The 24,126-nt window shown below is 39.3% G+C and overlaps 1 protein-coding gene across 1 annotated transcript in view; it reads left to right on the top strand.

Annotated features, from left to right (window-relative positions):
* EXOC4 (exocyst complex component 4) overlaps nucleotides 1-24,126 on the top strand; it is an 819,820-nt gene that overhangs the window by 656,088 nt on the left and 139,606 nt on the right. Inside the window, exons 12-13 of the mRNA XM_012473980.2 lie at nucleotides 475-611; nucleotides 22,095-22,250. Of these exons, the coding sequence (XP_012329403.1) occupies nucleotides 475-611; nucleotides 22,095-22,250 (293 nt within the window). The remainder of the gene's footprint in view (nucleotides 1-474; nucleotides 612-22,094; nucleotides 22,251-24,126) is intronic.

Here is a 24,126-nt window from a genome sequence, read left to right as displayed (position 1 = left end):
CTACAAGCTGTAAAACACAATACAAATGTTAGTTGTTATTCTGAATAGATTGATGGTTTAGAAACTTTTAAAATAAATCATGAAAGGTTTTTTCTTTGTGCTGCCTGTCATAGGTCCCTAATCTCAAAAAGACTTGGAGTGATAAATCAGGCTCCAACTGAATATGCATTTTCTGTCTTAAAAGCCACCAAGTTTTCTTGTGAATGTTAAGAAATCCATGATATCAACTTGAAAATCACTATTCTGTGTCCTTCCAGAGAAAACACTTGCTCAGGTCTTGGGAAGACCAGCGCTGTGTAAGATACTTACTTGGTTGTTGTTTTGAGTTCATATTTCAAAATGTCACATTCTTGCAGGAAAGCTCGGGTACCTTAAATTATGACATACTTGGAGTTGTCCTTCCTTGTCCTACACATTACTTGACTACAGAAATCTCATGAGTTTCTATGTCTTCTCTTTGTCGTTCATTTCCAGAGCACAATCATTGTGGAGAAGACAGTGCAAGACCTCATGAACCTGATGCATGATTTGAGTGCATATTCAGATCAATTCCTCAACATGGTGTGCGTGAAGCTCCAGGAGTACAAAGACACCTGCACTGCAGCTTACAGGTAGAGCTTCTGTTAGGAGCTAGGCAAAGTAATGTTTGAGTCTGATGGTGGTTCTGATTGGTGAAATTGCCTCAATAGCCTAACTTCCAACATTATAGAAAAGGATCATCTCTGAGTTTCTCAAGAGATGAGAATATGCATCTCAGAAATAGTCTCCTAGACCTTTGTGTAGTCAAACCAACAGAGCGAATGAAAATGATGAAGGGATAGGGCCGCTAGGACTGCCGTTGAGTGGCTCAGATTATGTGTCAGCCTTGATGTTCATGAAAACCTAGAATGCTAAGATCATGTTTCTCAAGGAAATTCTAGATCTTGGTTAGCCTATCTTGTGATTAAAAAGATCCTTAAAGTAGAGCAATTTGAAACTCTTAATAATCTTTAATAGTATTTCTTTTTAATTCTTAAAAATATATTCTTCCTGATGTTTGATCTGTAGCATTCCTATTGTCACAAAAGGACAGTTACCCCTGTTTTCAGCATCAGTAGCAATGAAAAACCATTGTTAAGAACTTGAAAACCATTAGTTATCCCTCTGATTTCTTTCCCTAGGTTCAAAAAAATCTCTCTGGGCTTGTGGAAAAGATCATAGCACTTCTCTCAGAAAGCTAGTAATAGGAACAAATTATGGTCTGGTTGACAAGACATGAAACAATTAGGGAAAGAAAGAATGTATAATAAAATACTAAATTATATGTGATATATAATTAAGAATAGATAGGTGAAGTGTACTACATAATCAGGTGCTACTTGTACAATATAGACTGTGAGGGCAGAAGGAACAAAACACAAGAAAGAGGAAAGGTTGTAGTCAGGAATGATTTTACAGGTGAGATATGTGCTGGACTGATGAAATTTATGGAGGTGGAGAGATGGAGGGAGCAGTAAGACAGTTGCCCACTATTTAAAGGGGACAATTAGGAGGAAGTTTGACTGGAATAGAGTTTCTAGGAGAATATAGTAGGAGATAATGTTGAATAGGAAGATTAAGACCAACTAACAAGGGGTCATAAAAAAAGAAGATCTGAAAATGTAGATGTTGGATGGCAGATAGGGAATCATTATAAGTGAGCAAGGAAGCCATGTTTAGGGAAGATTAATTTGGCAGAGGAATACAACCTAGGTTAAAGTTTAAACTTCCTCATTCCTGCAACAAGAATTATCCACAGTTTCATGGACAAATTAAACAACAACCATCTCATTGAGGTGCAGTCCCAATAACCTTTTGTGTTCAATAATTATTTATCAAAAACTATATTTAGGTTAAAATCATATATATAATTACCAATTATGTCAATTGGTTGTGAACTACATAATAATTGTGATAGTAATTCAAACAAAAGAAAGTTAAAATTTAGTGTTGTGGTTACAGAAAATTTAAAGTTTTTGGATTTTAATTTATACAGATAGTCTTTTGTAAGAAGCTACTATGGAATAACAAAATAATTTTAAGCATAAAAATATATTTCATTAGGATAAATTTCAGTGAGGAAATAGAAATGATAATTCAAAGAGAAAAAGGAAAAATGAAAAATATCCAGCTATTAAAGAAGAGCTCATTTATATGTATTTTATATATATAATGGAGAGTATCAAATCCCTATGGCATCGGGATTCCATTGGATACCTTTTTAACTTTTTTTTTTTTTGAGATGGAGTTTCGTTCTTGTTACCCAGGCTGGAGTGCAATGGCGTGATCTCGGCTCACCGTAACCTCCGTCTCCTGGGTTCAAGCAATTCTCCTGCCTCAGCCTCCCAAGTAGCTGGGACTACAGGTGTGCGCCACCATGCCCAGCCAATTTTTGTATTTTTAGTAGAGACGGGGTTTCACCATGTTGACCAGGATGGTCTCGATCTCTTGACCTCATGATCCACCCATCTCGGCCTCCCAAAGTGCTGGGATTATAGGCATGAACCACCGCGCCTGGCCTCCTTTTTAACATTTTTAACTGACAAATAATAATTGTATGTATTATGAGTACAATGTGATGTTCCGATATATGAATACATTTATGAAATGATTACATCAATCTGATTCACATATCCATTACTTCTCACACCTGTCTTTGTGTGTGTGCTGCAGATATTTAAAATCTACTCTCAGCATTTTGAAATATGTATTACATGATTACTGATTAGAGTCACCATGATGTTCAGTCTCAAAATGGCATTCCTCCTAACTGAAACTATGTGGCTTCAGCAACATCTCCCCACCTCACCAACCCCCAGCCTCTGGCAACCACTGTTCTATCCTCTACTTCTATGAGTTCAACTTCTTTAGATTCCTCGTATAAGTGAAATCATGCAATATTTGTCTTTCTGTGCCTGGCCATTGGATACATTTAAAATGGTGATTTTTTTTAACAGCGCCAATCTTTAGGATATACCAAAATTTATATTTTCCACATCTATTTAAACACATGCTAAAAAAAGTTAAATGTCAAACAGGGAAGGAGAATATAGTTTTTCACAATTATTTTAAGGGATACACCAATAACAGTTGTAAAAGCCACTATTCTTGGTTAGTTGCCTGAGATTAGAATTTCTGGGCTATACAGTGTTGCATTTTCAATTTTACAAAACCAAACCCCAAAATGGTAGTACCAACATGTCATCTACCAAAAGAAAATCGAATAAAATGTTTTAACTATTAAAACTTAGGCCGGGTACGGTCGCTCACGCCTGTAATCCCAGCACTTTGGGAAGCCAAGGCGGATGGATCACCTGAGGTCAGGAGTTCGAGACCAGCCTGACCAACATGGTGAAACCCTGTGTCTACCAAAAATTAGCTGGGTGTGGTGGTGGACACCTGTAATCCCAGCTATTCAGGAGGCTGAGGCAGGAGAATCTCTTGAACCTGGGAGGCGGAGGTTGCAGTGAGCTGAGATCACGCCATTGCACTCCAGCCTGTGTGACAGAGTGAGACTCTGTCTCAAAAAATAAAAATAAAACTTAAATATTAAAAAGTTTAAAATTTTTTTAATAATTTCATTTTAATAATATTACATTTTAAATTTATACTTAACCTCCATTCAAATGTAAAGCTTTTTTTTTAAGTAGAGCATGCCCTCTTTTTCTAATAAATTACCTAATTATGGACACCCAATAACTTCTCACAAATAATAATGTTGATAAATATTAATTATAGTGGAGATGTTTCATAACCTGACCACAATAATGTCAAGTTGTCTCTAAATGTAAATCCCACTGTTGGCCATTTATATAGTGTTGTTGATGTTGTTGTCTTGAAAGACGTGTTTTAAGTTCTTGTAGCTCAGCACCATCTTCATCATGGGTGGTCTTTTTTCCAATCATTTATGTTCCTGCCTCTCAAGATGTCAAGTGGCTGGAGGCCACCACATCTACATAGCAGACTGGTCATTGCTCAATAGTTTTCATCTGGAAGTTTTCTGTTAGTTTGAAGTGATACTCTACTATCCGCTGGACATAGTTCTTTCTTCTTAGTGATAACAAATCCATTTAATCCTTTTATGAAAGCCCTTCCAATATATGAAGATAGCTATCATAGTCAATTTAGTTTTGTTTTTCCTCCTTAAACTGAAGATTCCCAGTTTCTGGGATGCCCTGGTCTACGAACCATCCCAGTCATCTTTCTCCATTACCCATTAGCTTGGCAGTGTCCATCTTAATAAGAAGTGCCACAGCCTATGCCCAGTGTTCCAGATGCACTCTTTTTTTTAATTTTTTATTTTTTTGGAGACAGAGTCTGTTGCCACAGCTGAAGTACAGTGGTGCAATCTTGACTCACTGCAGCCTTTGCCTCCAGGTTCAAGCAATTCTCCTGCCTCGGCCTCCTGGGTAGCTGGGACTACAAGTACAAGCCACCATGCCCAACTATTATTCTTTTTTTTTTTTTTTTCAATAGAGAGCGATTTTCACCATGTTGGCTAAGCTGGTCTCGAATTCGAATTCCTGGCCTCAAGTGATCCTCCCACCTTGGCCTCCCCAAGTGCCCAGATGCACTCTGGGTGTTGAGCAGCACCATCACTTTCCTTATTCAGGACCCAGTGCTGGACACAGTGCTTCTTAGTGTGTCCTGTCATTGTGTTTGTCATATATTTACTGAGCATTTACCAAGAAGCTGTGTGGGTGTGTGGGGATAAAGAAATTAATCAGTCAGAATTCTACCTTTCGTGTGCTCATATTCTTGGTGAAGGATAGAAAGGGAAATATGGGACAAAGAAATAGAAAGTGTATATCCGCAGCATTATCTCATGACAGAAAATATGGCAAGATAGGTAAAAAATGCCTTGCTGCAGGAGGAAGAAATTACAAAGGAGGACAGGGAAGGCTTGGTGAAGGATATGAACTAGGCTTGGTGAAGAATGAGGAGGATTTAGACAGAGGCTTGTGGAAGGGAAGGAGGGAGCCAGAGCAAGAACAAGTGATAAATGTCTGGGATGTGGAAAGGAAGGCCTGGGTTAGACTAGAGGATCACGACTGTCAGACTCAAGGAACTTTCCCTTTTTCAATTAGGTAGCGAGGAGCCACTGAGGGTGTGTAAGCATGGAGTGCCACGTGGAGACCTGTGCTGTAGGGAAAGTTTTCCGAGTTTTGCATAAGATGGATTTGAAAAGCAAGAGTATAGAGATAGAAGGGAGAGAGACATTAAGTGCCTGAATTAGAGGACAGGCAAGGAAAATGGAGAGGACAGATTAAGAGATACTAAAGAGGCAAACTTGATAAGACTTGGCCACTGATTGGCTATAGAAGAAGAAATACTGATTGAAATTAGTATTATCTTTTCTATGCTGTATTTGTGATGATTTTTGTAAAACAAATTCAGGCTCTCACATTTACCCATTAAATTTAATGATTGTATGTTTATTTGTTTCTGAGACAGTCTTGCTTTGTCGCCCAGGCTGAAGTGCATTAGCACAATCGCAGCACACTACAGGCTCTGCCTCCCAGGTTCACGCAGTTCTCCTGCCTCAGCCTCCTGAGTAGCTGGGATTACAGGTGCCCGCCACCATGTCCAGCTAATTTTTGTAGTTTTAGTAGAGACGGGGCTTCACCATGTTGGCCAGGCTGGTCTTGAACTCCTGATCTCAGGTGATCCACCTGCCTCGGCCTCCCGAAGTGATGGTATTACAGGCGTGAGCCACCATGCCTGGGCAAATTTAATGTTATTTTCAACTCACCGTTTCAGCCTATTGAGATATTTTTGAATCCTTATTCCATCATCAAAAAATCTTAGCTATTTCTGTAAGTTTCATGTCTTCCTTGATTACATAAGCAATCTTTTTTTTTTAATGCATGTCATTGAAAAAATATCCAACAGCATCGGAATAAGTTGAGAATTTTGGAGCTATACCTCCTGACACTTTTTTTTAGGTTGACGTCTGTTTATTACTTCTTGCTTCAGGAGTTTATATGTTTTTCTATCTAGGAACCTGGGCTTTAGCTCAATAACAGGCCCTACAGCTAAAGTTTAAATGCCAGCTTTTCTATCTACTGCTTACATGACCCTGAAAAGCTACTCAGCCTCTCTGCCTTGGTTTCCTCATTGCAAAAGGGTAATAATAGTCCTTTTCTCAAAGGATTGGCTCAATAAATGTCAATCTTTTATAACTGCTTTTAGCAAAATAATATGCTCCCCCCAAAATGATTTGCTGCTGTTTTGACAGTGATAATAATGGTAACGACAATAATTGCCTTCACCAGTTCCCATAACAGTATTCCACATATTTCATCATCTGTCCTATAAAAGACTTTATCAGATTTCTTGCTGGTGTCTTCCCAGCCTGATTCTTTTAATGCAACCAACCCTTCCTCATGTCCACCCAAGATGGGCATGGCCAAGCCTATTATGGGCAATACTAGATATTTTGTTCAGGAATCCTCTCTTCCCTTTACTCTTAGAATCCACTTCTCCTAACTGAACCATTCCTTAAGAACTCTCTTCTTGGGCAGCTATCAAATGATCTTTGGAAACAAGGTCAAGACAACCAAGAGCCAAATTTACCTGCCCCAAGTCAGGAAAGGAAAGTCACATGACCTATTCTTTGTGAGATCCTCCTAGCTTCTAGTGAGGACTACTTTCTAATTATTCATGAACTACTTTTTAATTATCTGTTCAGAATTTTACCTTTAATTCCAAATTCACCCCATTTCTGTAATTTATGTTCCTTTTCTTTTATGAGCATTTGGGATTTGCTCCCAGGCATTTTTTCCTGTCTGTCAAGATACCTTCAAAATGATCAGCAGTGGTTCTGTGATTCCATGCTTTGAATTATTTCAGTACCACAAGATCCTTACCTAAATTTATTAAACCTTTCAGGAATTTCTTTGATCTTAATAACCATTAACAAACACAGGAGATCACTGCATCCTTCAAACAGTTCATTCACTCGGTTTCTAGAATTCCATGTATTCAACAAATGTTCATTGAGTGCTTGTACACAAGTTTGTAGATGTAACAGTGAACTAAACAGATTAAATATCTGCTTTCATGGGGTTTATGTTCTGTTGTGGATGGGAGAGGGGAGATGGACAATAAATGAATGTAATACATAAACATAAAGAATTTTAGAAGATAATGGGTACTGTGGAGGAAATAAATGGAAAAAGATGGATAGACTCACAGTGTAGGGAGAGGAGTTTGCAGTTTTAAATAGGGTGCCCAGGGAGGCTCTGTTGAGTTGAGCTTAGAGGAAAGGCTCCAAGGAGTTGAAAGAGTTTGACAAGCCATCTGGGAAGAGTTTGCTGGCATAGGGCAAAGGCCAGGAGGCGGGACTTTCCGGGACACTTTTAAGGAACAGCAGGGAGACCAGCATAGGTGGAGTAAAGAGAGCCAGAGGAGGGAGGGTATTGGAGGATGGCCAAGAGGGAACAGAGGGCAGACCATGGAGGGCCTGGTAGGCCACTCTAGGGATGCTGAGTTCTACTCCAAGTGAAATGGGGAGCTGTTGCAAGGATTGTGCCTAGGAGCAGCATGATCTTACATATATTTTAAATTTTAAGTATTGAAAATAGGCTTTAGGGAGACAAGGATGGAAGCAGTGAGACCAACTAAAGGCTAGAGTGGTAATCCAGGTGAGAAATGAAGACTGCACTGTTGGTAGCAGCAGAGATGGAGAGAACTGGGTGAACTCTGAATGTATTTGAAGGAGCAGCCAGCTGAATTTCCTGCCAGATTGAAGATAGGGTGGGAGAGAAAGGAAGGTGTCAAAAATAACTCAAGGTTTTTTTTATTTGAGCGGTAAAAAGATAAGAGTTGCCAGCTATTGTGACGGAGGATGCTGCAGGTCTGGGCAAGCAGATCAGGGCTTAAATTTGGAGTGTCTGTTAGCCATGTGGAGGAGGGAGTTGGACATATGCGTCAAAACAAGAGAGGTCTGGCCTGGAGATAGGTATTTGCCAGCTATTGTCACATAAATAGTATAGCTAAATGGGATTTAAAACTATAGGACTAGATGAAATCTTCACAGGAGGGAGTATAGTCATGGCAGAGAAGAGGACCATAGACTTTATGAAGTTTGCAAGATGAGGAGAAACCAGCAAAGGACATAGACAAGCAGCAGCCGGTGAAGTAGGAAGAAAATCTAGAAAGCGTAGTGTAGTGTTGCCAGCATTAGAACTCAGCATGGATTGAGTGATAAATGTAGCAATGTGGAGGTCATTGGTGACCGCCACAAGAGCTGTTTCTGTGGAGTAGTAGGGATTAAAATTGGACTGGAGTGGCCTTAAAAAAGAAACTGGGAGTAGAGGAATTATAAAGATAGGCAAAACCTTACACACCGAGTTTTGCTGCAAAGGGGAACAGAGAAATGGCATAGTGGTTGGAGAAGTGAGGTCACGGGAAGTTTTTTTTTGTTGTATGTGTTTTTTTAAAAATAGAAGAAATAAGCTCATAATTGTATTTGAAGAAAAGGATTTGGGAAGAAGGGAGATTCAGTGATGTAGAAAGGGGAAAATCCCTGAAATTATGTTTTTGGCCAGAGAGGTAGTGGGGGAGCAGGGGTACGCAACTGAGTGATTGGTTTTAGGCAGGAACACGGATAGTTTTGCTCACACTGTCTGTCCTATAGGAATTGAGTTATTTCTCCATCATTTATATTTTGCCATTTTGTCCAAACAGCAAAACTCTATCTCCCTTTGACTACTACTTCTGGAACATGGCCATTGCTTTTGGGTTTTGTCATGTTGTGGTCGTCAAGAGCATTTTAATTCCTTCCCCTAAGAAACTCCACTGCTTTGGCATCTCTCTGAGCCACAGTCTCTGAAATGGTGTCCACCTGTTGGTGCCCACTGTCCGATCACAGGGGATTATTGGGGAGGGATCCACCATGGTTGCTGAATGACAGACTTAGGTGAAATTTTTCTCAGGATCGGGAAAAGCATTCTGTGAGGCTTTGCAAGGGAATAAATAGAAAATCATCTTTATGGTTGTTACACAACAGTGCACACTCAGGCACAACACATGCCCCCACGGTGCTGTTGCCTGCTGGTTAATCAGCGTCTTCAGGTTTCTGGAGAAAGTGTTTTCTTATTGTATGACTCTGAAGATGCAAAGTGTCCTTACTTCCTCTCTTCCCATTTATTGCCCTCCCCCAGATTGGCACCTGCTGAGGAATAATTAGGGCAGTCCTAATTTGGACGTCCAAATCCTGATTACAGTGAGGGGAAAAACAGGAAATGTTCTAGTTTTGCTGCCAGCAAATGACTGACTTAAATAGAAAGCCATATACAATTCAAATGATCCAAAATGGTATAACACTGGGGAAGGAGGAAGGGAGCAGGAAAACATTGCAATCTGATTTTCTCCCATGTGATCCTCAGCAGATATTCTTCAGACAAATCATCAAATCTAGAAGCTCACAATGCCCTCTGCTGAGGGTTGGCTTGTTTTCCAAGCTTCCCATGAGAACCTGAGCAGCTCCTGGGAGCTTAGAGATCTGAGGAAAAGTCAAAAACACATCACCTTGCTAGGGGTACCTCACTCTGGAGAGAAAGACTGTGCATCAGGCAATGATTTCAGGTTACATGCCTTGGATAAAGGGGTTTCCTGAAAAGGGAAATGAGGGCTGGAAGTCTTTTCCCTAATTATCCACACCCCTCGGGGCTTAAAGGGAAACTCAGCTGTGAATTCTGTACTGTGCTGCCTTTGCAATCAGGCACTTGGCCCATGAGTCGCCTCCTTCTAAGCTAAGTGGTTCCATCCCCTTGACTGTCCTCTGTCCAGTAGCTCATGTGTCCCAAAATAATAATGTAAAGATTGGAAATCACAGTTTTCAGAAGTTTCTGTCTATTCCAATTTAGCATCAGTTCATTAATCAATGATTTTCCTCAGAGGTAGGGGATAAGGGGGCTCCCTGCCTTGTGTTGGGCCTGGCAGAGAATACAAATAAAACCTCTTCTCTAGTGTTAGAGACTCAGTTGATTGAAGACACAAGCATGTTACTTTCTAGGAGAGGTGGAAGCATCCTCAGGGAACCCCTTTCACCACATCATAGAGGAACTAGAACTCATGCTAGGACCTGAAGAACGAGTGAGAGGAGGATAAACTTTCAGTCACTGATGGCAGATATCAGAGCTGGCACCGGTCTAGGTACCTTGTTGACCCTTGGTGTACTTGTTGAATGAATGAGGAAATTTCTACCCGACTGATGATCAGGATGAGCAAGCAGTGGGGCAGCATGGATGACCATGGTGCATGGGAGAAAGGTTGAGAAATCACAGCAGCTAGAGTGGACGGTGTGGTTGGGTAGAAATGGGCAGGAAAGGGGATTTTTGAAAATTTCCTGTATTAGGTAAAAGTGTGCTGTGATAGGTTTTGATAAGGAGGATGACATGATCAAAGTGGTGTTTTACCATCTCACTGGCCCCACTGTGCTAAATAGCAGATACTAGACACTAGGGGCTCTGGTGGCTTCTGAAGCTCTTCGAGTTTCCTGTGTAGCCAGAGGCCAGGGTCCTATAGGAATGAGACTCTCCTTGAGCGGGCCTTGGAGCTTTTGCCAACCTAACTTAACTTTGAACCTCAGAACAGCCAAGGGCGTACCCCCAGGAAACCCTCTGCAAGCTCCAGCTTATGATCTGTCTTTTGAAGCTATGTTGTCTCCTAACTCTAATATATATTCATTTCTACTAAACATTAAATAAGTATCATCCTGATACCAAAACCTGGCAGAGACTCAACAAAAAAAGAAAACTTTAGGCCAATATCCATGATGAACATAGATGCAAAAATCTTCAATAAAATACTGGCAAACCAATTTCAAGAGCACGTGAAAAAGCTTATCCATCACCATCAAGTAGGCTTCATCCCAGGGATGCAAGAATGGTTCAACATACGCAAGTCTATAAACGTAATTCACCGCATAAACAGAACCAAAGACAAAAACCACATGATTATCTCAATTGATGCAGAGAAGGCCTTTAACAAAATTCAACAGCCCTTTATGCTAAAAACCCTCAAAAAACTAGGTATTAACAGAATGTATCTCAAAATAATAATGGCTATTTATGACAAATCAACAGCCAATATCATACTGAATGGGCAAAAACTGGAAGCATTCCCTTTGAAATCTGGCACTAGACAAGGATGCCCTCTCTCACCACTCCTATTCAATTGGTATTGGAAGTTCTAGCCAGAGCAATCAGGCAAGAAAAAGAAATAAAGGGCATTCAATTAGGAAAGGAGGAAGTCAAATTGTCTCCAGTTGCAGCCATCAAAAACGATGAGTTCGTGTCCTTTGTAGGGACATGGATGAACCTGGAAACCATCATTCTCAGCAAACTGACACAAGAACAGAAAATCAAATACTGCATGTTGTCACTCATAGGTGGGTGTTGAACAGTGAGAACACAGGGACACAGGGAGGGGAGCATCACACACTGGGGTCTGTAGGGGGGAAATAGGAGAGGGACAGCGGGGGGTGGGGACTTGGGGAGAGATAGCATGGGGAGAAATGCCAGATATAGGTGATGGGGAGGAAGGCAGCACATCACACTGCCATGTGTGTACCTATGCAACAATCTTGCATGTTCTTCACATGTACCCCAAAACCTAAAATGCAATAAAAAAAAGTACAAAAAACATTACAAAATATATATAGTATTCATTTCATAGAGGCCATTCAGCAAGTGAACTTTTATTTTATGCATCTTAATTTATTATGTATAACTTTATGCTGGTATTTATTCCATCGTATTGTAATTTAGACTTTTAAAATACATCATTTAATTAGTTATTGGTTTAACTTTTTAAAAAAAAAATACAAAAACCTAAAACAAAAAACAGTGTTTTTCAATTGTAGCTACACATCAGAGTTATTTGGTGAAATTTCAAAACACAAATCCTGGGTTTTCCATACTAGGCCCACTGAGAGTTGGACCTAGGCAAGTATAGTTTAAAAATATCCTCAAAGTGATTCTCATGTGTTACTGGTTAGAAATCACTGGTCTGAGCCGAGCACAGTGGCTCACGCCTGTAGTCCCAGCGCTTTGGGAGGCCGAGGTGGGTAGATCACATGAGGTCAGGAGTTCGAGACCAGCCTGGCCAACATGGTAAAACCCTATCTCTACTAAAAATACAAAAATTAGCTGGACATGGTGGCAGGTGCCTGTAATCTCAGCAACTCAGGAGACTGAGGCAGGAGGCGGTCATGTTTGAGCTCAGTTCTGAATTGAGATCATGCCACTGAGGCAGGAGAATCCCTTGAACCTGGAAGGCAGAGGTTGCAGGGAGGCAGAGGTTGCAGTGAGCCAAGATTGTGCCACTGCACTCCAACCTGGGTGACAGAATGAGACTGGGGTAAGGCGAAGGAAGGAAAGAAAAGTAGAGGGGAGCGGGGAGGAGAGGATAAGGGAGGGAGGGAGGGAGGGAAATCACTGATCTGAACTTTTAAGAAAGCTTAGCTTCCAGAAGTAAGTTATTATGTCATTTTCTACACACCTGTCGCCAATATCTTGCATGGGGTCTCTATAGAGGTCTTTCTTGTTTTTGATCAAGTGACTCCCTTCACTCATCCTTATGGCCAAATACAGATGCTGCCCACTTAACCAGGTGTCCTACAAATTCTTTAGCAAGCAGCCAGTCCTCATTTCTCCTACCCAACTCACTCTACCATAATCAGATAGGAGTCTGTTGCAGTAAACTTGACACAAAGTAATCAGGACTTAGACGAAAATGAAAATAAATACTCAGTAAAGTATTAATACATAGTCTCTGTGCAAGGGGCTTTATAGTCATACCTCATCTAGTCAGTTGCAACAAATCTGTTAAATTAGATTCTCCCTGCTTTTCAGATGAGGAAACAGAAGTTCAGAAAAGTTAATAAAGTGGCATACGCCACAGAGCGTGAAATGGTAGTGCAAGTGTGAAAAGCACTAACTCCATCTTACTTTATAGCTCTAAGGAAAGGCAATGGAATTAAAGGGGATATAGGAAACCTGAAAAATATTTCAAATGGTTTAGAGAGACAGTGTAATCATTAGGAAAACAGACTGCAGAACAGTGGGTCTGGATTCCGTTCAGGTTCTGCCTTGCTAGTTGGCTGACCACCATCAAGTTCCCAGCCTTCTGTGCCTCTGTATTTCACCTATCAAATGGCAGTAATAATAGTACCTACCACACAGGGTGGTTATGAGGATTAAAAGTTAATATATGCCAAATGCTCAGAAGAATGCACAGCTTATGGTAAAGGCTAGTCAGCCAATACGATTATTTATTGTTGCTGCAGTTGATGCTGTTTCATATTATTTACTTTTAAATTAATTCATTGATGATATTGTTGGTATTCAATAATAAGATGGCACAAGAAAGATATTTTTATGTCGTTTATTATTTTCCTGGTGTTTTGTGCTTCAGTTGTATCATTCATTTCTTCAGTCTGTTACTCATTCAACAATATTTATTGAGTACTTGTAGGAGCCAGCATTATTGTAGGGCTAAGGGTGAAGAAGTGAATTGACTAGATAAGGTCCTTGCTTTCATGTATTTTATACCTTAATGGAGGGAACTAGATAATAATCAAGGAAATAAGCAAAATACATTTCTCACTAATAAGGATGATGTGATTTAGGAAAAAAAACAACAGATTCAAGTGAGGAGTAGGTTCAGGAAAGACCTCTCGGAGGATGTGGTGTTTTAGCTCAGTTCTGAAGGATGAGAAGGAGCCTGGTGGAAATGTGGGGAAGAGTACTCCAAACAGAGAAAGGAACAAGTCCAAAGATGGGAACTAGCTTGAATTCGGGTTAGTGAGCAGAATGCATTAGAGAATGAATACTGAGTGACATTAGACAGGTACAGGGGTCAGATCATTTGGGTCATTTCTGGCTGCACATGAGAATCACATGGGAGCTTAAGACATATCCAGACTGAGCCCCACTTCAGCCTATGAAATTGATATATTTTTTAAATGCTTCCCAGGTATTTTCATTTGCAGCCAGGATTAAGAAGCATTGATAATGGATTTTGAGGCGAGAGAATTTGAATTTTATTCTCAACTCAATGGGAAGACATGCAAGGTTTAAATAAGGAGTTATCTGATCTGAGATCTGTTTATAAAGATCTTAATGATATTCAAACACAGGATATATTTAAATTTGCTTTATCATAAGAAAAATCTGAACATTTGACGATTGAGACAGATTTTTTTTTTTTTTTTTTTTTTTTTGAGACAGAGTTTTGCTCATGTTGCCCAGGCTGGAGTACAATGGTGCAATCTCAGCTCACTGCAACCTCTGCCTCCCAAGTTCAAGCAATTTTCCTGCCTCAGCCTGCCTCCCAAGTGGCTGGGATCACAGGCATGCACCACCACATCCAACTAATTTTGTATTTTTAGTGGAGATAGGGTTTTACCACATTAACCAGGCTGGTCTAAAATTCCTGACCTCAGGTGATCCACCCGTCTCGGCCTCCCAAAGTGCTGGGATTACAGACATGAACCACCGCACCTGGCCGAGACAGATTTTATATGAATTCTTGGTCCACTACCTGTGTTACAGTATAATTTTTTTCTTCTTGATCTTTTAAATATCAAACAGTTATGACCCTTCCTATGAGAACCTGTCTATTTAAAGGTTGTTACTAAATTATCCCCAAGAGTTACCTTCTGTAAACTATTACTCCAAAGCTGTTTTCCTGGGTCCTCTTGGATGGTTTCTGTTTCCTGTGGGCTTTCTCCAGAGTTATCAGAAGTTGTCATTCTCAGGTAGACATACACCCTGTCATAAAGCTCTCCTACCTGCATTCAGTATGATATCAAAGATGTTCTGGTGTTTCTCTCCTCTTTTCCTGTGTATCCTGCTCCATCTTAGCTGACTTTTTGGTTGTGGTTTTGTGTTTGTTTTATTTGGCAGCATAATACTATTATCTCTGCATCCCTAATTGTCATTATCACTTGTGTTGCTGGACATTTCACTGCAGTTTTGTCTACTGCAGGGCCAGTCATTCTCAGTCAAATTTGGACAATGGCACTTTAATTTGGACCAGCCTTGTCCAGGGTTCGTTTGTCAAACTTGGCTCCTAGTTTTTGAAGTATCTTGAAAGATTCAGTCTGGGAAAGCAAACACCATGCCCTGGCTGTCACCAAACAGTTGAATCCAATTAGCCTCACCTGCCCCTGGTTGTTTACCTAATGAAAGACTCAGCACCCCAGCTGTGTCCAGGGACCATGCACACTCACACTTCCCAACTGTTCCAGAGAGGAAGCAGTACACATCAGAGCCAGGCGACACCAGCAGATGTTTTCTGAATGAAATTCACTCAGCCATATCTTGAGGGTGGACCTTTCTCTTGGCAGCCTCATCACCTGTACCAAAAGGTACACCTATTTTCCTCTTCCTCCTGGGAACAGATACAAATAGTTACACAGATGGCTCTGTCTGTGGCCCATTGAGCTGTGAATTAATGAGTATATTATGGTTCTGGTAGGGATGATTAACCTTGCTCCTGCTTAGGAAAAATTGTTGGAGATGTAGCTCTCCTTTTTTGAGGCTATTTGGATATGTCCTGGAGTTTTGTAACCCACATGATCTGGTTTATCAGAAAATCAAAAACAAATAAATGCAATTAATCAAGGTGGAAAGTTGCCACTTGAGTCAAAAATTTTCTTTAGGGTAATTGTATATTGCTGATCAATGTCAATATTTCAAATTAGAATTTTTGGGATTACTTTTGGGATTGATGTTCATTCCGATATGTACTAATAAATTTATTGTTGAGGGCAGTATGTTAGTAGCATTTTAGTTAATTTGGATACCTTTTCTTTTCTTTTCTTTTTTTTTTTTGAGACAGAGTCTCGCTTTGATGCCAGGCGCCAGGCTGGAATGCAGGGGCACGATCTCGGCTGACTGCAACCTCTGCCTCCCGGGTTCAAGCAATTCTTCTGCCTCAGACTCCCAAGTACCTGGGACTACAGGCGCGCGCCATCACGCCCAGCTAATTTTTGTATTTTTAGTAGAGACAGGGTTTCACCATATTGGTCAGGATGGTCTCAATCTCTTGACCTAGTGATCCACCCACCTCGGCCTCCCAAAGTGCTGGGATTACAGGCGTGAGCCACTGTGCCCAGCCAACTGTTCTTTAATAAAATGGGATCCATGCATAGTAGAGACAACATAATCTTGAATTACTGAATTAATCCAGTCTTTTAAAAAATATGTAAGTAAATAGTGTAGGTACCTTTAATTTCATCCAACCTAACCTAATTTTTTTTATTTCAGCTAATGCTAAAATGGAAAATTCTAGCCCCTCAGAATATATGATACCATCTCACACCTAAAGATCCAACTCTTTCCTGAAGCTGAGGGCAGATGTATGCCAGAATGGATGAGCTCAAAGATGTAGATGCTGGAAAAATGAGTTGGGCTTGGGCTTCTAACTCTGTGGAATGGAATTTGACCTACAGTGTGGGTCTAAGAGGAATTGAACCACCCAGCCAAGATTCTTTCTAGATAAAAATGGTGAAATTGAAATTTTATATAATTCCCACATGTCAGAAAACTATTGTTCTTTTATTTAAAAAAATTTTTTTAAATGTCACTATTGTTCTTTTATTTAAAAAAATTTTTTTAAATGTCAATGGCATTGTTAGCTTACAGGACATACAAAGACAGCTTATGGGTAGGTTTGGTCCACAGGTCATGGTTTGCCCACTCCATTATATCAGACAGAGTGCTAATTGGGAAGTTATGGGTAAGTGTAAAAGGAGAGTTTTTGTTTGTTTTGTTTCCAAAGGGAGAGATCATTGTAGGCTGACATAGTCAGCAAATTCTTCACAGAGAAAGTGAGTTTTTGAGGAGACTTTCCAATAATAGGCCACCTAGGAATAAGTAGCCTAGAAGGGGGAGGCTTGTCAATAATCTCTCTTTGGTTCATTTGTTTTATGAGTCAGGACTATTTTATGTTGGATTTTTTCAGAGGGGGACATACCTGTATTCATTATCCTGATTTGTATTGAATCCAGAGAGGCAAGGTGAAGGGCATGGCACAGAGTGATCTGTGATTTGGTTGAATGCCAAGCAACTTGACAGCTCATCAAAGTTGTTTGGTGCAGAGAAGAAAACGGAAACCATTAAGATAGTTTTAGTGTAATAAGTTATCTCGACTTTTGAAATTAAAGAGGGCTTCTTTTTATCTCTACTTAAATTCTTATATACCTTCCAAATACCAGGTATTGTGTTAGGCACAAGAGACACAAAAACTAGTAAGAAATCAAGTTTGCCCTCAGAGAACTCATCATCCAGTAAGGGATTCCAGCCTGCAAAAAAAGTGTAGTAGGACCAGTGAAAATGGAGGTTGGCAAATGCACAGGTTGTGGCCCTTGAGTGCCCATTTAAATCACATGGGAAACTCCAGAAGATTCAGTTGTCTGGATCTCACACCCCAGAGATTGTGATTTACTTGGTCTTGGTTATGGCTTAGGCATCTGGGTTTTTAAATAGCTTCCCCAAGTGATTCTAATATGCAGTCAAGGTTGAAAACCTCTGGTGTAGGAGTGATGAGGCACAAAAAAAGAGGACTCAGATGTATCAAGGGAGGAGCTGGGGCAGTACTTGATAAGTAGAGGCAAACAAGGAGGATGAGAAAAAAGGCTTTCTAGATCGAGATGACACACAGAAGCAGGAAATAATAGATCCTATTTGGAAAATTTTGGAATACTCATTATGGGTACTGTGTTCAACCAGCACAGGCAAGGGATTGGCTAGGAATAGTGAACAGACACAAAGGAGGAAAGGAATACCAGGAGGTGAAGCTAGAAAGATAGATGTTCATGGCTTGCTAAGTCTAGCCTTGGTCTTACCTGGAATTAGGAGTCACGGAAGACTTGTAAGAAGGGTTATAACATGATTTTTTTTGTAGTTTAGAAAAATGACTCTTCTGACTGGTGTGGTGAGTTGAACTGATAGTCTTGTAGCTGTAGGCAAGAAGCCCAGTTACAAGGTTACTGCCATGTCCAAGCGAAAAATGTTAAGAGTTTAAATATAGGTTAATAGCAACCTAGACAGAAAATGACAGATTTATTAAGATATTAAGAAGGAGGAATTGGCAAGATGTGGTGAGTGGGTAATTAGGATGACTCTGTGTTCCTGACTCTAATAACAGGATGGCATGAAGAGGGAACATTAGATACTTAGTGGGAGAGAGAGAGAGAAGTAGTTAGTAATTGAGTTCCTCTTGACTCATTTTAACTTGAAGTGTGGATGGAACTTTCAAGTAGAGTTCTACAGTAAGCCTTTGGCTATGCAGATAGGAAACTTAGAAGAGAGGGCTGCCCTAGAGATAATAATTTCAGAGTCATCAGAATATAGGTGGCTCAAGTTGGGCAAGAAGATGAGACTGCCCAAGCGGGAAATGCAGAATTCTGTGGAACACACCATTTAAAGTATGGACAGAGAAAAAGAGCCATCTGTTTGGCTAAGAAAGGTTAGGATGGTAGGTAAAGAACACGATGTGGAAAGCAAAAGAGTAATATTTCAAGAAGAGAGTAATCAAAAGTTTTGGATGCTTTAGGATAGTCCAAGAGTGCGAAGAATAAAATAAAAAGTGTTAGGGGTTGGTGGAGCAATTTCAGTGGAATAATGGTTCTAAAACCCTGATTGCAGTTGATTTAAGACTGGATTTTGATTTCCTGTCAAAAGTTTGGAGTGAATAGATTTAAAAAGCCCTTTTCTTGCTTCTAACTTATAGAAATTCTGGATAAAAACAAAATTATAACTTTAAATATATTTTAAATATGTAAGCAAACTCAAAAGGATGAAAGAGAATTCTCCAGATGCCATGAATGAAAGAAGAATTAAAAGCCACAGAAACAGGCAAATGTGGAAGTTGAATGGGCTACAAAGGTTTCAGGACCACATACAGAGGTCAAATAGAGGCTAGCCTTTTGACATCTTCCAGTCAGGGAGGGAGCTTTATCTATGCAGAAGTTACACAAGGGACTGTTTTCATTCATATTTCTTAGTTCACTCATGAATGGAACCAAGAAAACTTGGGACTTAAGAAGGAGCCACCCAACCTGGAGTAGAAAAGTAGCCCCTAAAAGAAATCAGAATCCCACAGCTCATGTGATATGTGCAAGTAAGAACCTCAATTTGTACTACCTGCATGGAGAGAAAAAGACTTAAGCCAAAAAAAAAAGAAGAAATGAAAAACAAAAATTATAAACCTATTTGGAACCAGTGGAACTCATAGGAGTCAGGAGAGGCAAATGCAGACTACCTAATAGTGATACTTGAAAATTCAGGGCAAATGCAGGACTCCTGCAGAGGACAAGTCCCATTGAGTAGAGCTTCCAGACCAAAGTAGCAGACCACATGAGGAAATGCATCATCATTAGAAAAGAAGGCAGAGGCAACAAATAGGATACTTGATATCTATGAGAACTACCAAAGAATATAAAGCCACTTCATAAAAGGAACCTAAAAATTGTTTTCTAAAACATTCAAGGAGATTAAAAAAAAGACCAGATTCCATGATACAAGAACGGGACATTTTAGAGGGGAAAAGCTAGTAGATTTGTAAAGAGCCAAATAGAAAATCTAGAAATGAAAAATATAATAACTGAAAATTTTTCAAAAAAGCAGTAGATGCGTTAAATCATAAAGTAGACCTTGGAGAGAGATTTCATGAATGAGAGATGAGGCAGTGAAGTCAGTTAGTTTAGGTGGCTCCTTTGATTAATACCTTTGTTAGAGAAAAATGTAGGGAAGAGATTCATTCATTCATTCATTCATTTTAAAAATAACAGAGGATTAGGGAATACATAGTGGAAAGACTAAAAATACAGGAAAAAGGGGAGATAGGTCAGGGAGAAAAGATACCCAAGAGCCTACATAAAGGTTACTGGAAATGAGTGAGGATAAAACAGATTTGAACATATTTCTGTTGGGGTTAAGAGGTCAAATATTTGAAAGTATGTAATTAGGTCTCTTCCTTTCTCTATCAGATAGGAAGGATATGAGGGATAAGCAATGAGGACATACAGAAAAGGTAAATGTTTTTAAAGAGATAGCTACTAATATAAATGGGGAGAGGAACCTGATCAGAGACAGGTATAAACAATGCCAGAGAACATTGAGGGTATACCTGCAACAGAATCTCGTATCTGAGTTGATACCGTGCTATAAGATTGCAATGCAAGTATAAGATGGTAAAAGTTAGATTGCTGGATTAGTCCATAAATATTGCAGAAAAGATACAAGGAAATAACAAAAGAGGGAATAGAAAATAGCAATAAGAAAGTAATTTGAGAGATTGGCGGGAAGAAGTTTCTGTAAACCAATTTTTGTGTCTCTGACCATAGTTACTATGAGAAAACATTCCTTATAATGAGTTAGAAGAATTCTAGAATCTGTTTTCCTCCTGCCTCACCTCATTTCCCATGTAAATGTGCCTTGAGCTCAAACCTTTAGAAGAATAAGAGAGCAAATAAATAGCTCTCTTATTTATTTGAATTCATTTTAAAAGAATCAGGGTAATATTGCTCCCTACAACAGTGGTCCCCAACCTTTTAGACACCAGAGGGGGATGGGATGGTTTCAGGATGAAACTGTTTCACCTCAGATCATCAGACATTAGATTCTCACAAGAAGTTTGCAATCTAGATCCCTCGCATGCGCAGTTCACAATAGAGTGTGTGTTCCTATGAGAATCTAATGCCACTGCTGATCTGACAGGAGGTGGATCTCAGGTGGTCATGCTCACTGGCCTGCTGCTCACCTCCTGCTGTGCTGCCCTGTTCCTAACAGGCCACGGACTAGGACCAGTCTGTGGCCCAAGGGTTGGGGACCCCTGCCCTACAACATGAAACTATGTTACCTTAAGTCAGTCCGTCACAAGTCAAGGTTTGTACGCTTCAACTTTTGTTTTTGTTTTGTAGAGAGGGTCAATCTATGTTTCCCAGGCCAGTCCTGAACTCCTGGCCTCAAGCAATCCTTTCACCTCAGCCTGCCAAAGCGCTGTAGTCATAGGTGTGAGCCACTGCACCTGGCCTAGGTTTCACCTTATTTTTTCTATAAACATTAATTGTCTTTTGGGTCAAGGAGGTATCATACATACATACATGCCATGTATATTGTTTATTTGGAAGTGCATAGTGTCCCCCAGAATGACCCCTGTACCAAAAGAGATTCCTGCCTGTGACGGGGGCAATCTCATGGAGTCTTGGTCAGCTCCAGAGGGGTAGCCAGCTAATTGGCACTCTCTTCATAAATAAATGTCATTTCTGTCACCTAGTATTGCTGATGAGGATATTTAGATCATTGAAATTAGTTATAGTGACAAATGTTGAACAGAAAGAAAAGCTTTTTAATTAAGTCGAAGTTGAACATTTAAGATGAATTTACAGGTAACATTCCGGTAAGAGCAGTGTTAATAGCTAACCCATGGGCCCTATTAAAAGACTCAAAGCCTGTCAGCTCTAGATCACTAGTCAGAGCCCGCTGGAGATGGCAGTAATCAAAGGCTTTTTCTGCCTGACATCTGGGGCTGAGGGTTTCTTTATGATGGTAGATTGTCTGTGAAGAGAGGGGTGTCCATAATTCAAACAGTACTCTCAACTAGAACTAATTGATAGTTTAAACCAAGAAGTCAGAGTAAACCTTTTGTAACACTTCTGTCATCTTTCAGGTACTACTTACGTTGTCACTTAATAGCATTCTTTTACATGGTTATCCCACTTTTTATTCAACATTTTCTTAAAAGATCACCCCCCAAAAAAAAAATACCATGCACTTTTATTTATCCTAAGGGATCAACTATGGTAAAAGAAACTAATTAGTATTATCAACTATCATGATTACTCAACAATTAAGAAACTAAGTATGAAATGTAGAAATGCTGTTTCCCAGTAATGTGACCTATTAATGGGTATTACTGACTCCAACTCAGTTAATGGAGTATGTTCAAAAGAGACATGAGTGTAATATCTTTTTTCTGCAGCAAAGGTAGCTGAAAATGCTAACTGAATACCAGACATCATGCTGCAGCATCTCTTTTCTATTGACTGTGTTTAGGGGTATTGTGCAGTCCGAGGAAAAACTTGTCATCAGTGCATCCTGGGCAAAAGACGATGATATCAGCAGACTCTTGAAATCTCTACCAAACTGGATGAACATGGCTCAACCCAAACAGCTGAGGCCAAAAAGAGAAGAGGAAGAAGATTTCATCAGGTAAAAGGTCCATTTTTCTAAGTTGTACTAAACATGGAAAGGAAGCACATCTGTTTAGCTAATCTTTTCTTACATGAAATTTTGGCCAGTTCTAAAAATCAAGCAGCAATTAGTTGAACTTGGTAAAATCTGTTTTCCTCCTGCCTCACCTCATTTTCCATGCATGTATGCCTTGAGCTCAAAACTTTAGAAGGAAAAAAATTAATGTGAGTCAAATTTGGAACATTGATAAATTGGGTTAAAATATCTTTTAATATATATTAATATATATATTAATATTCTTCTTTCCTCTTAGAGAAAAAATATCATTCATTCATTCATTCATCAAAGCTGTTTATAGCCCCAGTGTGGGCCATACCTTTTCAAACATGAGAGTAAGATAAGTTTGTCCATACAGAATATAATTGTTAACATGTTCTTCAGTTCATAGAACTGTTAGTTGGACTTTCTGGAAAATACAAATATGCTTCCTGTGCCTGTGTTTACATACATTGTATTATCTGTGATTGTGCTCTGTGTTTTAACAAAAGTAGAGTCTTTCTTTTAACTTTATCACTCAACATTTGCCTTTGTTCTATTTAAATTATTTACTTAGCCATGAAAATGTGCCCTAATTTGATGAAGCTACTCATTTCCATATGGCTGGCTTGCCACAGTGAAACATTTTTACCTCTGTCACTTTAGAGTTGTGTAAAGTAGAAAAATGAGGGTGGTATTACTTTGTCACATCAAAGTTAAGTTTAGTATTATTATTTTTTTTTTGCCTATCTAAATGAATGAATAAGTTGTAAAAATAAAATAAAAGCATTTTAAAGAAGCAAACACTAGAAGAGGAATAAAAGGAGAAATGCTAACGTTTTAATTCATCACAGAACTGTGTTCTCATTTCTCCCTCTCAAATTGTGCAACTGTAGACAAATCTTTACTGCTCACAAAGTTAACCTATGTTCATACACTACAGTGACATATTTTTTTCCAACTTTTTAGTTTGAAAATTTTCTATATCATCATGTTATACTTTCTTAAAACCATGATACTCAAAAGTACATGTGTAATTTAACCTAAATCCTTGCTGTTTATGTTTCTATTCCTTATTATTCACATTATCTCAAATAAACTTGTTAGCTAGGTTAATTGATACAAGAAAACTCTTTTTCCCCACCTTTATTTTTTTTGGGGGGGTCAATTTTAGGTTTATAGAAAAACTTGAACAGAAAATACAAAGAGTCACCATCCCCTTAACACCTCCCTCAAACATTTCCTCTGTTTTTAACATCTTGCATTCATGTGGTATATTTGTTTTAATTGATAAGCTAATACTGATACATTATTAATGACTAAAGTCTGTAGTTTACATTAAGGATCACTCCTCATGTTCCACATATATGGGTTTTGACACATGTATAAGGAATATATCCACCATTATAGTATTATGCAGAGTAATAATTTTGCTGCCCTAAAAACTCCCTGTGTTCCTCCTTTTCATCCCTCCCTCCCTCAACACCCTGAACCCCTGGCAACTACTGATCTTTTTATTGTCTCCATCGTTTTATCTTTTGCAGAATGTTACATGGTTGAGATCATGCAGTATGTTACCTCTTGAGAATGACTTCTTTTGCTTAGCAATATGCATTTAAGTTTCCTCCATGTTTTTCTGTGGTGTTATTGCTCATTTATTTTTATGTCTGAATTATGTTCCACTTCATAGATACCACAGTTTGTTTTTTCACTCATCTCTCAAAGGATATCTTAGTTGCTTTCAAGTTTTGGCAATTATGAACAAAGCTGCTGTAAATAATTTGTGTGCAGGTTTTTGTGTGGATGCAAGTTTTTAACTCATTTGAGTAAATACCAAAGAACGTGATTGCTGGATCAT

Source organism: Aotus nancymaae, unplaced genomic scaffold (genome assembly GCF_030222135.1).
Source record: "Aotus nancymaae isolate 86718 unplaced genomic scaffold, 86718_ANA_hifiasm-v0.15.2.pri h1tg000002l, whole genome shotgun sequence".
Taxonomy (NCBI): domain Eukaryota; kingdom Metazoa; phylum Chordata; class Mammalia; order Primates; family Aotidae; genus Aotus; species Aotus nancymaae.
Note: the sequence above shows the minus strand (reverse complement) of the source record. Positions and strands in the feature narration are given on the sequence as shown.